Source organism: Lolium perenne, chromosome 7 (assembly GCF_019359855.2).
Source record: "Lolium perenne isolate Kyuss_39 chromosome 7, Kyuss_2.0, whole genome shotgun sequence".
Classification (NCBI taxonomy): domain Eukaryota; kingdom Viridiplantae; phylum Streptophyta; class Magnoliopsida; order Poales; family Poaceae; genus Lolium; species Lolium perenne.
In genome coordinates, this window is record NC_067250.2 from 3,481,534 (window position 1) to 3,492,647 (window position 11,114).

Here is an 11,114-nt window from a genome sequence, read left to right on the forward strand (position 1 = left end):
CTTCAGCATGTATGGACACTGAAGATCGATGTGCTTCTATGGGATTGGTGGACATGCAGGAATAAAACTAATGCAGGTGAGGCCAGAAAATCGACGGATGACCCTGTGCTTCCTTGTGAATAAACATGTCCGTGAATTCACACCTGAGCATAAGGAGACTATCACCATACAAATGTCCATGTGCAAGTGGGAGTTACCGCCACCTGGTTATGCAAAGGTCAATTTTGATGCTTCTTTTATAAACGAGAATCAAGATGGTGCTTTCGGTTTTGTTGCCACAAAAGGTTCACCCGTTAAAAAAAAAGGTTTCAAAAATTGTGTTCATCGATCCAAAAAAAAATGTTACTGAGCTTGACAAAATATTGTTGGCTTTTGGAAAAATGTTCACATGTACCAGTTTTATGTTCTTTAAAATAATTATACATAACAGCTTTGTAAACACGAGTGCGTACGTGTCCAGGAGATGTACATGTTGAATAACGGAGCAGCACATACTTCCTTCCCTCCCTCTCAGATTCAAATACACCTAGGAGTACGTAAAAATACAGAACAGGAATTTGCAGACTCAAGAGACGGCCCGTTGTCCATGCGAACAGGAGTACCCGCACAGCGGATCATCTTCAAGAGTAGGCCCAAAATTTACAGCCAGCATCAGGCCCAAAAAGCCCAGTAGTACTGGTACAGTCATCACATGCTCATTTTGCCCAAACAAGACAGCACAAATTGGGCTCCTTTATTCTGCATGTGAAAATATTAAAAACACTTGGAAAAAATATACTTGTTCTCCTTTGCTGCTTTTACTGTCTGACTTCTCAATACAAAAAGACAAATTAACCACTAAATTTGGCATCTGATTAAGGTTAACCATGAGACTGACTGACACTACACTAATATATCAGATATTTAAGGTCAGCATCAAATCTGTGCTAGATTACATTGGGCACTAGCCCAGTCATACTAGTTAAACCTCTCTTTTTAAGATGCTGCTCTGATATATACAATCATTTTGCTTTTCTTTTTCTCCAAAAGCACAAATGCAAATCCTTCTCTTTTCTTTTTTGAAAACTTTTGTGGCAGGTTAAAGCTACCTTTTATTTCAGCATAGAGGAGGCTCAGCACTTTGCTCAACCATAGGCCTATGGATAAAGCCAGTGCTTTCTTTTTCTTTGCTGCTTAACGTGCTTTCTTAGGTTAGGGCATGTACTGTGATTGGGACAACACCACACAGTTCCATCTATCTGTCCTTGCAAGAAGCTAAAGCCTTAAAAGGGATATGGCTGCATGTGTGGCTTAGATTGTGATCTGCAAATCAGTTCATACAAGAATGTTCATTAAACTCTCATGAATTTTACCATACTGGTGCCTGAACAGAGTAGCTAGTTGTATGTGAATTAGTTACCTGAACAGTCATGCTATACTTTGGATGTGCATAATTCAGCAGCTTGTCTGAATCCACCCCCTGCAGTAAAAACAAGTGGACAAGTGGCGGTAACGTCGTCTCAACTGAAAGTGACAAGTGGGTTGATGCTCGCCGCATAATGTGCGTAGACTACATCTGATGAATTTGGTGTCACCGCACCGGTCTGGATCTACTAGAGGTTGTCGGCGATGGAGATTATTCTTCCCTGCTACATCTAGGGGCTAGCTCTGGCTCGCTGGCCATTTCCTGATCATGAAGTAAAAATGCTGTTGCAGCCAAGTGCAGTTCCACCATGGGCAATGCCACATTGCGACAACCTGCTTTCGTTGTTCCTTCGCTGCAATTGGGAGCTGAGCTCGGCCCTCGGTCTTGCTGTTGCTCCAATTTTCAAGGGACATGGATGAGACGGGGAGCTTTCATACTAGGTGATCACTCCACTTACAACTCACCATCCTGCTTTTCCTTTGGATTGGATCGGATGGGATGGTGCCGCCTTTTTTGCACAACTGAACAGCTTTGCACCCTTACCATGATAAGAATAGGGTCAAGTTTGTAGTCCAAACAGGAACCTGCCAAACTCACCAAAGTGTGCAAACAGTGGTATCTTTCTGGCTGCTGCTTCCACTGCCACCGCCAGCTCCGCAATAGAGGAAATATCTTGACAATTCATGTCAGTATCATCTTATGGCACTGCGAAAAAAGTTCATGTGAGGATGGACTGTTTCATGCCAATAAGTACTCGATGAGAAGAGCATTGGAACCTCTTTCGGAGGGTAAAAGGGTCATTGTCGAGTATCCTCCACGAGATCTCTTTAAGTTTCAGAAGGGTCTCCACATAGTAGAATATTGCCTATAAGTAGTCCATGACAAGAGCATTGTCATGGCAATATAAGTGAAGGGTGTGAAAGATTCAGCTGCACCAATGTGGGGGATGGCGCACATTGCTGAGTGGAAACCGGTGATCGCAATGCTGGTCTTTGACCTCATCTCTGCCGTGACAACGGCCTTGATCAAGAAGGCCCTCGAGGAGGGGCTTGACCGTCTAGTACTCATCACGCTGCGACAACTGGTGGCCACAGTCTTCCTTTCTCCGATTGCATTTTTCAAAGAACGGTACATAAATTTAATTCAAAGCATATGATAAGATTTCAGAATTAGGCTATAAATTGACATTACCGTTGTTTTCTCAGGACCACAAGGCCTAAGCTCACACTGGAGATCCTCATATACCTCTTCTTTAGCGCAGCGCTAGGGTATGGTTTCAAACATAACTTCACAAATGTCACTTCCTCATATTTGTACAGTGACCTGGCTAATGTCCTCCCAGATATGATTCTACTTAAAAGTTAACTCATCATTTCCTTTTCTTGTGTTTTTCCTCCCATTTAGCGCGGCTCTCTCTCAGTATACCTTTTTCTATGGGTTGCAATACACAACAGCAACATTTGCCATAACTTTTACAAACTTAGCTCCTGTGCTCACTTTCATCATTGCTGTCTTGCTAAGGTGTGCCAAATTTCAAAATTTTCCTGGTAACTTTCATGCACCTTGTTCTTCCTAATGTTATCTGAAAACCTTTTGGAATGCTACTCATGGATGCAGGGTGGAATCACTGAACATGAAGAGCAAGGCAGGAGTAGCGAAGATCAGCGGGACACTCATGTCGTTCGCCGGCGTCATGCTTCTTACCCTCTACAAGGGTGTGGCCTTGACACACCAAGGTGACCAATCTGTGCTTTCAGGCCAGCATGCAGAAGCAACAACAGAATCTGGCAAGAAAAGCTGGACGCTGGGCACTCTAGCATTACTGGCAAACTGCCTGTGCTTCTCCTTCTGGCTCCTGCTGCAGTCCAAGCTCACTAAGAAGTACCCAGCACTCTATTCCAGCACTGCATACATGTTCCTCATCAGCTCCATGCAGGGCGGGGGCCTGACGGTGGCGATACAGAGGCGGAAATCGGTGTGGGTCCTCAAACAGACAGTGGAAATTGTTACTGTTCTATATACAGTAAGATCATCCCGTTACAATTCATTAAAGTTAGTTAAGAAAACTCTGCAGAGAATTGACTGAACAAAACAAAACCACTTTTTCATATGTTACAGGGAATTTTGGGGTCTGGAGTAGGATATGTAATAATGACATGGTGTGTCGAAAAAAGAGGGCCGGTGTTCACTTCATCCTTCATCCCTATCATCCAGATCATGGTTGCCATAATTGATTTCTTCTTTCTCCATGAGAACATCTACCTTGGAAGGTGAACCTTACTTGCCTCAGTTGTTAAATCAAGATGGTACCATGTTACTGAAATCGTGCTAACCTTTTAAGTTTCTGAGCGAGTTATCGTAAATTTACACTTCCAGAATTGCAATGGCTGGTCTAAATGGCATCATCTTTTGTATTTTTGTTATATCATTTCAGTGTACTGGGATCCATACTGATGATCATGGGCCTCTATATTCTGCTGTGGGGAAAGAACAGGGATGCCTCAGTGACAGTAGCATCTGTCAAAGAAGAGGAAGAGGAAGAGGAAGAGGATAAGGAGAAGCAAACCCAATCATGAGGACCAAACTATGCCATTGTTTGGTTGTCAAACTGCCGCATAGATTCCTCCTTAGTTTCCTAAAACCTATATGGTATAACCAAGAGTAATAGTATACAGTACTACCATTAGTGCAGTTGTCGGATGTGTTTTTCCTCACACTACGAAGCGATATGTCGGACTAATTTCCATGGCAATATGCCTGAATTTAGCCCCAGATTCTGCAGGCGATGGAAGTGGCGGCATAAGCTGCCCACATCTCAACACGTTAGAACATCTTGATCTGTCACATTGAACATGACAAGAAAGAAAATAAAAGAAAAGGAAAGGAAATATTCTCCACACTTCTATTCGTACGACTGCCCCACCGTCCTTTGAGGGCCGCTATCGAATCAATGCTTTGTGATTTGATTAGGCCACAAAGATATCTTTTGCTCATCAAAGAAGAGGCAGTGGGCATTGGATCTTGGAACTTTCCCATGGGAAGGTGTTTCTCTACATTGTTCTTTGTAGACCCTAAAATGGGCTCATGCTACAATTTTCAGTGCTAAGACAGCATCTAATGCTCTACAGTAGAAGAAGGCCATGCAGGAAGGATCACAGGTTATATTTTGCTTGCTAGAAACTGGAAAAAAGAGGGACAGAGCTTTACTTTGTTCCGCTGCACTGTGTAATAAAGGCAGCTATTCGATTCAGCTGGTTGTGCAATTTGCTCGAGAAATTTCCACAATTATTCAGACATTCTGATGTCAGGACACAACCATTGTCCTCCTTCCTCTTGGGCCATGTTTTAGTTCTCGGTCACGTGTGCGAAAGCAAAGCCGCAATCGGAAACATGCCTGCAGATGCCAATTTTCAGGACCTCATCAGTCACAACCCTTATAAAAGCCATGGCATAACCCAAAACAAATTGCACATCAGATCATCAACGCAGACAGACCGAGAATGTGGAGTGCAGGATGCATGGAGCAATGGATGCCAACAGCAGCGATGGTGGTCACGAACATCGTGATTGCCGTCATGACTGCGCTTCTCAAGCAGGCGCTGAACCAGGGGATGAACCGGCTGGTCCTCATCACTTTCAGGCAGATGCTGGCCACTGTATTCCTTGGCCCCATTGCCTACTTCAAGGAAAGGTACCGTCATTACTATCAAAAAGCAAAGGCAAATAAATCATCGTGATAAAGCCTACTCGTACCAGTAGTTGTCGCTGGTATTGCACTGCTGCTGATCATGCACATGCACTGCCTTTTTTTCTTCTTCTTTCAGAAAGAGAAGACCAAAGTTCACTGCTGAGGTCTTTGTGTACATGTTCCTTAGTGGAATCCTCGGTCCGGTGCTGCTTCAGTACACGCTCTTCGTCGGATTGGAGTACACAACAGCAACATTTGCTGCAACTTTCTCGAATCTGCTCCCAGTGGTTACCTTCTTGATATCACTCGCTTTCGGGTAATGTTCCTTCTTTTTTTTGGTGCCAAAAAGACACTTCTGTGAAAAGAAGGTTTCTTTCTTGTAGGTGAGGTGCAAAGTTTCATATACTTCTATGTACTACATGTCTACTTTGGAAGTTCAATTGATGCTATCTGAATAATTTCAACTGTATTTTCATTAATTAAACTAGTAGAGCATCATCTTGAAATAAACGACTATAAGATCCTAATAGCTAGTTTGATTCTGTGTCAATACTTTTATATGTGTTTTCACATGGCAGCATCTTGAAATGGACCAACACAAAAAGGGAAAAACCTCAACTTTATGAAGCGGCTTGAATCCTACTATATATATATACTCCTTCCGTCCCATGATATAAGATGTATATTGGATGTAACAGTATCTTATATTATGAGACGAAGGGAGTAGAAAATTGATCGGCTTCTCGTACATGAGCATAAATTGTTAAACACATATTTTCAGAACCATGATTTTTTTCATAAGCTAGTTGCATTGCACACTCATGAGCCATGAACATAATTAGAACAGCAAGGAAATAATTTAATCTAAAATTTTGTAGGTATGAGGCCCTAGAGGTGAGGAGCAAGTCGGGAAGCGCCAAGATGTCAGGCACTCTGGTGTCCCTCACCGGAGCCATGCTGCTCACCTTCTACAAGGGCACATCCCTCACCCACCACCACCATTTAGCATCCTCTCCACCCAGCACCCCAGTGGTCGTGTCCAGCGACGTTAACGACCATGGGCACGCCAGCGCGGTGCGATGGGTGCTGGGCTCAGTGTCGATGCTGGCCAACGTCGTCGGCTTCGCGGTGTGGCTGCTGCTGCAGCGTCTGCTCATGCGAAGGTACCCTGCGGTGTACTCTGCCACAGCTGTCATGTCCCTGCTCAGCTTCGTACAGGCGGGGGCTCTGGCGCTGTCAACGCAGCGGATCACCGTGGAGATGTGGAAGCTCAGGGGCACCGTGGAGATCGCCGCTGCCGTGTACTGCGGCGTGGTGGCTTCTGGGATCGGGTACCTCTTGCTGACGTACTGCGTGGAGAAGAGGGGCCCGGTGTTCACCGCGGCCTTCAGCCCGCTGTCCCAGATGTTTGTCGCCGGCATCGACCTTTTCTTCCTCCATGAGCCACTCTACCTCGGAAGGTCAGCCAGCCATTCAGAACATTGCTATTTCTCGTCAGAATGCTGTGTCTACATTGCAGCAGGCAGTGAGCTCCATCAGTGTTGATTTGGTGTTGACTTGATGATATGAATGATGTTGTAGTGTGCTGGGGTCAGTGCTGGTGATCATGGGGCTCTACCTTGTCCTGTGGGGCAAGAGGGAGGAAGCTGCCGCCGCAGCCTCGGCGGCTCCGGTGAAGCCGGTGCCCGTGCAGGTAGCAGCTGGTCAGGGAGACGTGGCAGAGCAGCAGGAGAGAGTGTGACTCTGATCTGTACATATCTGTTAAGACTTAAGAGAACCTGATCCAGATTGACACACCGCCATGTATGATGATCTTCCAGGCTCCGATTAGCAGCCATCCCATGGGTTGCCTCTTGTCTGCGTTTACTCTTGAAAATGACATTGTACCATAGTGGATTGCTCCTGCTGAATCTGCCTTAACAATGGCGCCCCTGGTTGATGAATATTATGATCAGTTACTGAATTCCTTGTGGTGCCGGATCTATCTACTATATATAGGAGCCTCGACGAACCGCTGGTTTTGATAATACGCCTTTGGTGTACTCTCGAAAAAAAAAGACAAAATTAGCAATGACGAACGACCTCCATCTGGAATTCTGAATGATTCAACGACAGAATTAACCTGTCTTGGCATGCGCGCCACCTGGTCGTCCTCCATTGACGAATCCTCACCTCACGAGCTCATACATAAATACCATGGCGCGAGCGCACGCTCCCGCAGCACGACCGGGGAAGCATGGCCACGCATCAGGAACTCAACCGCACCTTCATGGCGGCGGCGGCGGCGCTCGTCCTCCTCCTGGCGACGACGGCGCGGGCGGGGATCGAGGAGGCGTGCCGGGGCGCGGTGAGCCGGGACTCGGCCGTGGACTACGCCCACTGCGTCTCGTCCCTGTCGTCGGACCCGCAGAGCCGGCGGGACGCGGCGGACATGCACGCGCTGGCGGCGGCGGCGACGCGGATGGCGATCGAGCACGCGGCGGCGACGGAGGCGAGGTTCGACGGGCTGGGCGAGGCGGAGGAGTCCCCGCGCGCGCGGGCCAGGCTGGGGCACTGCCTGGAGGTGTACGGCGCCGCCACCGACGTGCTGCGGGACGCGCTGGACAACATCCGGGCGCGCGTGTACGGGCGGGCCGTGGAGCAGATCGCGGCGGCGCTGGGGGCGGCGGAGCGGTGCGAGGACGCGTGGAAGGGGGAGGAGGAGCAGCGGAATGTCCCCGCCGTCGCCACCGAGCACGACCGGGAGTACGGCCGCTTGGCCACCGTCGCGCTCGGGCTCACCGCCGGCATCGCCTGACCCGCCGGTCTGGTCGGCTCCTGGAGCGCGCGGACATCCTATCTAGCACTAACTATTTTGTTAATTATTACTGGAATAACCAAGAATTCGAATAAGATAGTACTGCAGTAAAATATTACGACCAATGTTCTTCCCATCCATATCATTTGCCACAAAAATAGATGTATCTACACTTAAAATGTATCTAGATATATCTATAGTCACGTGCTATGAGAAAAGGCGTCGAGCGCGTTTGGTAAGCTGAGGATTTCTGCACCAGTGGCACAGTCAGACGGGAGCCCTGCGCGTCGTGAACGGGTCACGGGGCATATTCGGCCCAGTGTTTGATATCCTGTGTTACATCGGTTCAAACAGAAATACGAAAACTCTAAAAAAAGGCCGGTCTTCGCGAAGGTCCAAAAGTCTCTTCGCATGCGACACGTGGCGTGTTGTGGTGCCAGAATTTTTGGTGGGAAGTGGTCCTCTACTCGCCAAGTCTCGCAAAGGGGAGCAAGATGGGATAGGAAAGGAGAGAGAATGATAGGGGATGTCTAATTTTCCCTTTATTTTGTAGATTCGTTTTTTTTAAATGAAATATTTTGGGAACCGTAAGTCAAAATTACGAACCGTTTTCACTTTTGAGATCCTCGCGTCGAGATCTTCAAAACTAGATCCCATGTTGATAGGTTTCGAGATACTTTTTTTTCGTACTTCCAATACTAGTGTGATTGTACTCGTGGTGTGTAACTAACTGTATTCGTGCTTCAACTGATAAGTACTTCTGTTTTTAGTGTATTTGATGCAGTTTTCCATTTACTCGGTCACTTGCTCGTGTATGCGACTTGTACATGTACTTCTGTACTTGTACTTGCCCGTGTGCGCGACTTTACTTCTATACCTGTACTCGCTCGTGTGTACATATATACTTCTATACGGTACTCACTCGTATATGCAGTTCTACTTGTACCTGTTTATGTGTGCAATTGTACTTGTGCTCTGTATGTAAATGTACTTGTGCTTTGTAAGCTACTGTACTTGAGTGTACACTGAGTTGTACTCGTCCTCCTTTATAGTCAGATTTATATGTATGTTTGTACATGATTGTACTCGAAGTTTTCCTAAAATGTACTCGGTCCGCTTACGTGCATGTAGGCATATACTCAATGGATTGCCACTTCAATGCCATACGATTTAGCGGCATAGTCTAGGTAGGAGCCAGCAGCCTAGGTACGAGCTAGCGATTTTCAGCCGCGGGACGTAGGCCCAGTTTTTTTTTTTTTTTAGCTTCTTAATGGCTTAGACGTGAAAATAAGCTAAAACCCAAAAGAACTCGATTTTAAGCCGTTGTGGGGGCAGCCGGCTTGGCCATTCCTGTGTAGTGGGGGGAAGCCACCCTACCTAGATTTTCACAGCTTCCCGAGCTCCATAGAATCGTTATATGAGTATACCCCTATTTGCTACTCTATTTACGTCAAAATACCACCACGCTGTAGCGAAAGGTTATATTTATCTCTGTATCCATCCAAACCGCGCAGGACCGCACACCCCATCGACCTCCCGCTCGCGACAGCCTCCCACGCATCTCCACCGCCACCGGACCTGGCTGCTCCGGCCTGCCGCCTCCGCACGCCGTCCGTTGCCAAGTAGATCCCCATCTCTCCCCGCATCCATTTCATGGAGCGGAGTTATCCTGCGGCAACCCCTTGCGCGTTCTTCGGCCCATCGAGCGGAGCTCGAGCTCGCCGGCCGACCCTCCCTCCGCTGCAGCCTAGGACCGGCGCTGCGACTCCGGCCCCTCGCTGCTGCTCCCTCGTCCGTCCTCCTCAAGACAGAGTCCTGCCTCACCTCGTTGGCCCGGATCCAGGCGAGGTCGAGCTCGTCGGCCAGGTGGCGATGTACTGATGTTGTCCACCAGCGCTACCTCCTCCGTCCGTCCTTCTCTCCACTCCGGCGGACACAAGGTAAAGGTCCACCAGGAACGCGCACATCCACCACCGATCGAGCAGGGTCAAGCAACATGCCAGAATTGGATAAATTCAGCTTAGGTTGTAGTTGTATGTACGCACGGCTCATGTTGTGATGATCTGTTCAACTATTGTATGAAAACCAGCATTTGTATTTACGCATCAGATGTATGCAATTGAGATTTTTTTGTTTGTTTTTGGAGTGTTCAATTTTCCCCTATAGTTTTAGGCTAATAGTACAAAATATTCAGGGGCATTACAGAACTTTTACCAGACAACTTAGATAATAAGCCGAGACAATGAAAGCCCAAAAGAACTGGAGGCTAGTTTCTGCTGAGCTTATTTTTACAACCGTTTTATGGACAGCTCAAGCCAGAGTGGCTTATGCACAAGCCGTAGCTCAAAAGAACTGGGCCGTACTTGCGCGAGCTTCCTTGCACGCGCATGTGATTTGGCCGCAGGTTGAGTCGCTGCGTACGCGCGGACGTGGGTCATACCGCACGCGCGAAGGTTCTCCAGCGCTGACACGTGTTGCTTGTTCCTTAGTTCGATTCCCTCTAGAAAGGTTGGTATTTAGGTAGTGATACTTACAGAAGTGCAGATTGTTTGGATACCTGGATAAAGTGTTCCATCCAAACTTGGCCAACACGGCCCGATAAGGAGTTAAGGTGCTTGGCACGGCATAGCACGGCCCACCAGGGGACGCTAAGATAACGGGTCGTGTCGTGTCGGCACGTGGGCTTGACATACAGGCCCGGACACAACCCCTTTGCTTATCGTGCCGGCCCGCGGCACATTAGCATTGTTGGGCCTAAGAGCTGGCAATGGGTCAGGTTTGGTCAGGTCAACCTAAACTAGACCCATGCCCATCACCCTTATCGGGCACACCTGTGACCCATGACCCTACTCATGGGTAAGGAATGAGACCCATGCCCAAACCCATCGGGCAACCCGAACCTATCGGGCAACCCATCGGGTACAAAAAATGGAGAGTTTGACGCAACCAAATATTTAGAACACATCGGCACATTGTTGGGCTACCAAGACGAAGAGTGGTGTGTTCCCGTTCATGGCTTTGTGACTGCAAGTAGTGCTAATATGCACATGTTTGGTTTCTGGATACAAGAGCTTTGTGTGTAAACGATGTATACTGTCTACATGTATAATGTACGTGTATCATAGCCCACGTACCATACAAAATAATTAAACTGTTTTAATTAGTTATATTAATCGGGTGACCCATCGGGCAACCCGTGAGCATAGACTGATACCCATGCCCGA

The 11,114-nt window shown here is 47.5% G+C and overlaps 3 protein-coding genes and 1 long non-coding RNA gene across 5 annotated transcripts; 3 read left to right on the forward strand and 1 right to left on the reverse strand.

The window, feature by feature from the left end:
- Positions 1–417: 417 nt before the first annotated feature.
- On the reverse strand, positions 418–5,036 carry LOC127311656 (uncharacterized). Its single transcript, XR_011749569.1, has 3 exons — positions 4,901–5,036; positions 1,400–4,799; positions 418–1,302 (listed from the first exon to the last, which is right to left on the reverse strand). It is a non-coding gene; the product is annotated as an uncharacterized lncRNA (long non-coding RNA).
- Positions 2,343–4,096, forward strand: LOC127311653 (WAT1-related protein At3g30340). 2 transcript variants are annotated; one of them, XM_051342105.2, is made up of 6 exons: positions 2,343–2,533; positions 2,611–2,673; positions 2,810–2,926; positions 3,023–3,428; positions 3,524–3,675; positions 3,840–4,096. In XM_051342105.2, the coding sequence occupies exons 1-6, from the start codon at positions 2,343–2,345 to the stop codon at positions 3,979–3,981; spliced, it is 1,071 nt and encodes a 356-aa protein (XP_051198065.1). In that variant the 3' UTR covers positions 3,982–4,096. The 2 variants fall into 2 exon arrangements, with proteins under 2 accessions (XP_051198065.1, XP_051198066.1); XM_051342106.2 differs by lacking the exon at positions 2,810–2,926.
- LOC127311652 (WAT1-related protein At3g30340) lies at positions 4,906–7,066 on the forward strand. The gene is made up of 4 exons (XM_051342104.2): positions 4,906–5,096; positions 5,230–5,409; positions 5,972–6,553; positions 6,675–7,066. Exons 1-4 carry the CDS (start codon positions 4,906–4,908, stop codon positions 6,832–6,834), a joined length of 1,113 nt encoding a protein of 370 aa, XP_051198064.1. The 3' UTR covers positions 6,835–7,066.
- Positions 7,067–7,143: 77 nt separating this feature from the next.
- Positions 7,144–8,135, forward strand: LOC127311655 (putative invertase inhibitor). The gene has a single exon (XM_051342107.1). The coding sequence runs from the start codon at positions 7,330–7,332 to the stop codon at positions 7,888–7,890; it is 561 nt and encodes a 186-aa protein (XP_051198067.1). The 5' UTR covers positions 7,144–7,329; the 3' UTR covers positions 7,891–8,135.
- The last annotated feature ends 2,979 nt before the right edge of the window (positions 8,136–11,114 follow it).

Excerpts from the sequence above, each read along its gene's own strand:
- LOC127311655 (XM_051342107.1), top strand. The coding sequence starts at position 7,330 with ATGGCCACGCATCAGGAACTCAACCGCACCTTCATGGCGGCGGCGGCG.
- LOC127311653 (XM_051342105.2), top strand. The coding sequence starts at position 2,343 with ATGTGGGGGATGGCGCACATTGCTGAGTGGAAACCGGTGATCGCAATG. Across the intron at positions 2,534-2,610 it reads ATTGCATTTTTCAAAGAACG|GACCACAAGGCCTAAGCTCA; the intron begins GTACATAAATTT and ends TTGTTTTCTCAG. Across the intron at positions 2,674-2,809 it reads TTCTTTAGCGCAGCGCTAGG|CGCGGCTCTCTCTCAGTATA; the intron begins GTATGGTTTCAA and ends CCTCCCATTTAG.
- LOC127311652 (XM_051342104.2), top strand. The coding sequence starts at position 4,906 with ATGTGGAGTGCAGGATGCATGGAGCAATGGATGCCAACAGCAGCGATG. Across the intron at positions 5,410-5,971 it reads TTGATATCACTCGCTTTCGG|GTATGAGGCCCTAGAGGTGA; the intron begins GTAATGTTCCTT and ends AAAATTTTGTAG. Across the intron at positions 6,554-6,674 it reads GAGCCACTCTACCTCGGAAG|TGTGCTGGGGTCAGTGCTGG; the intron begins GTCAGCCAGCCA and ends ATGATGTTGTAG.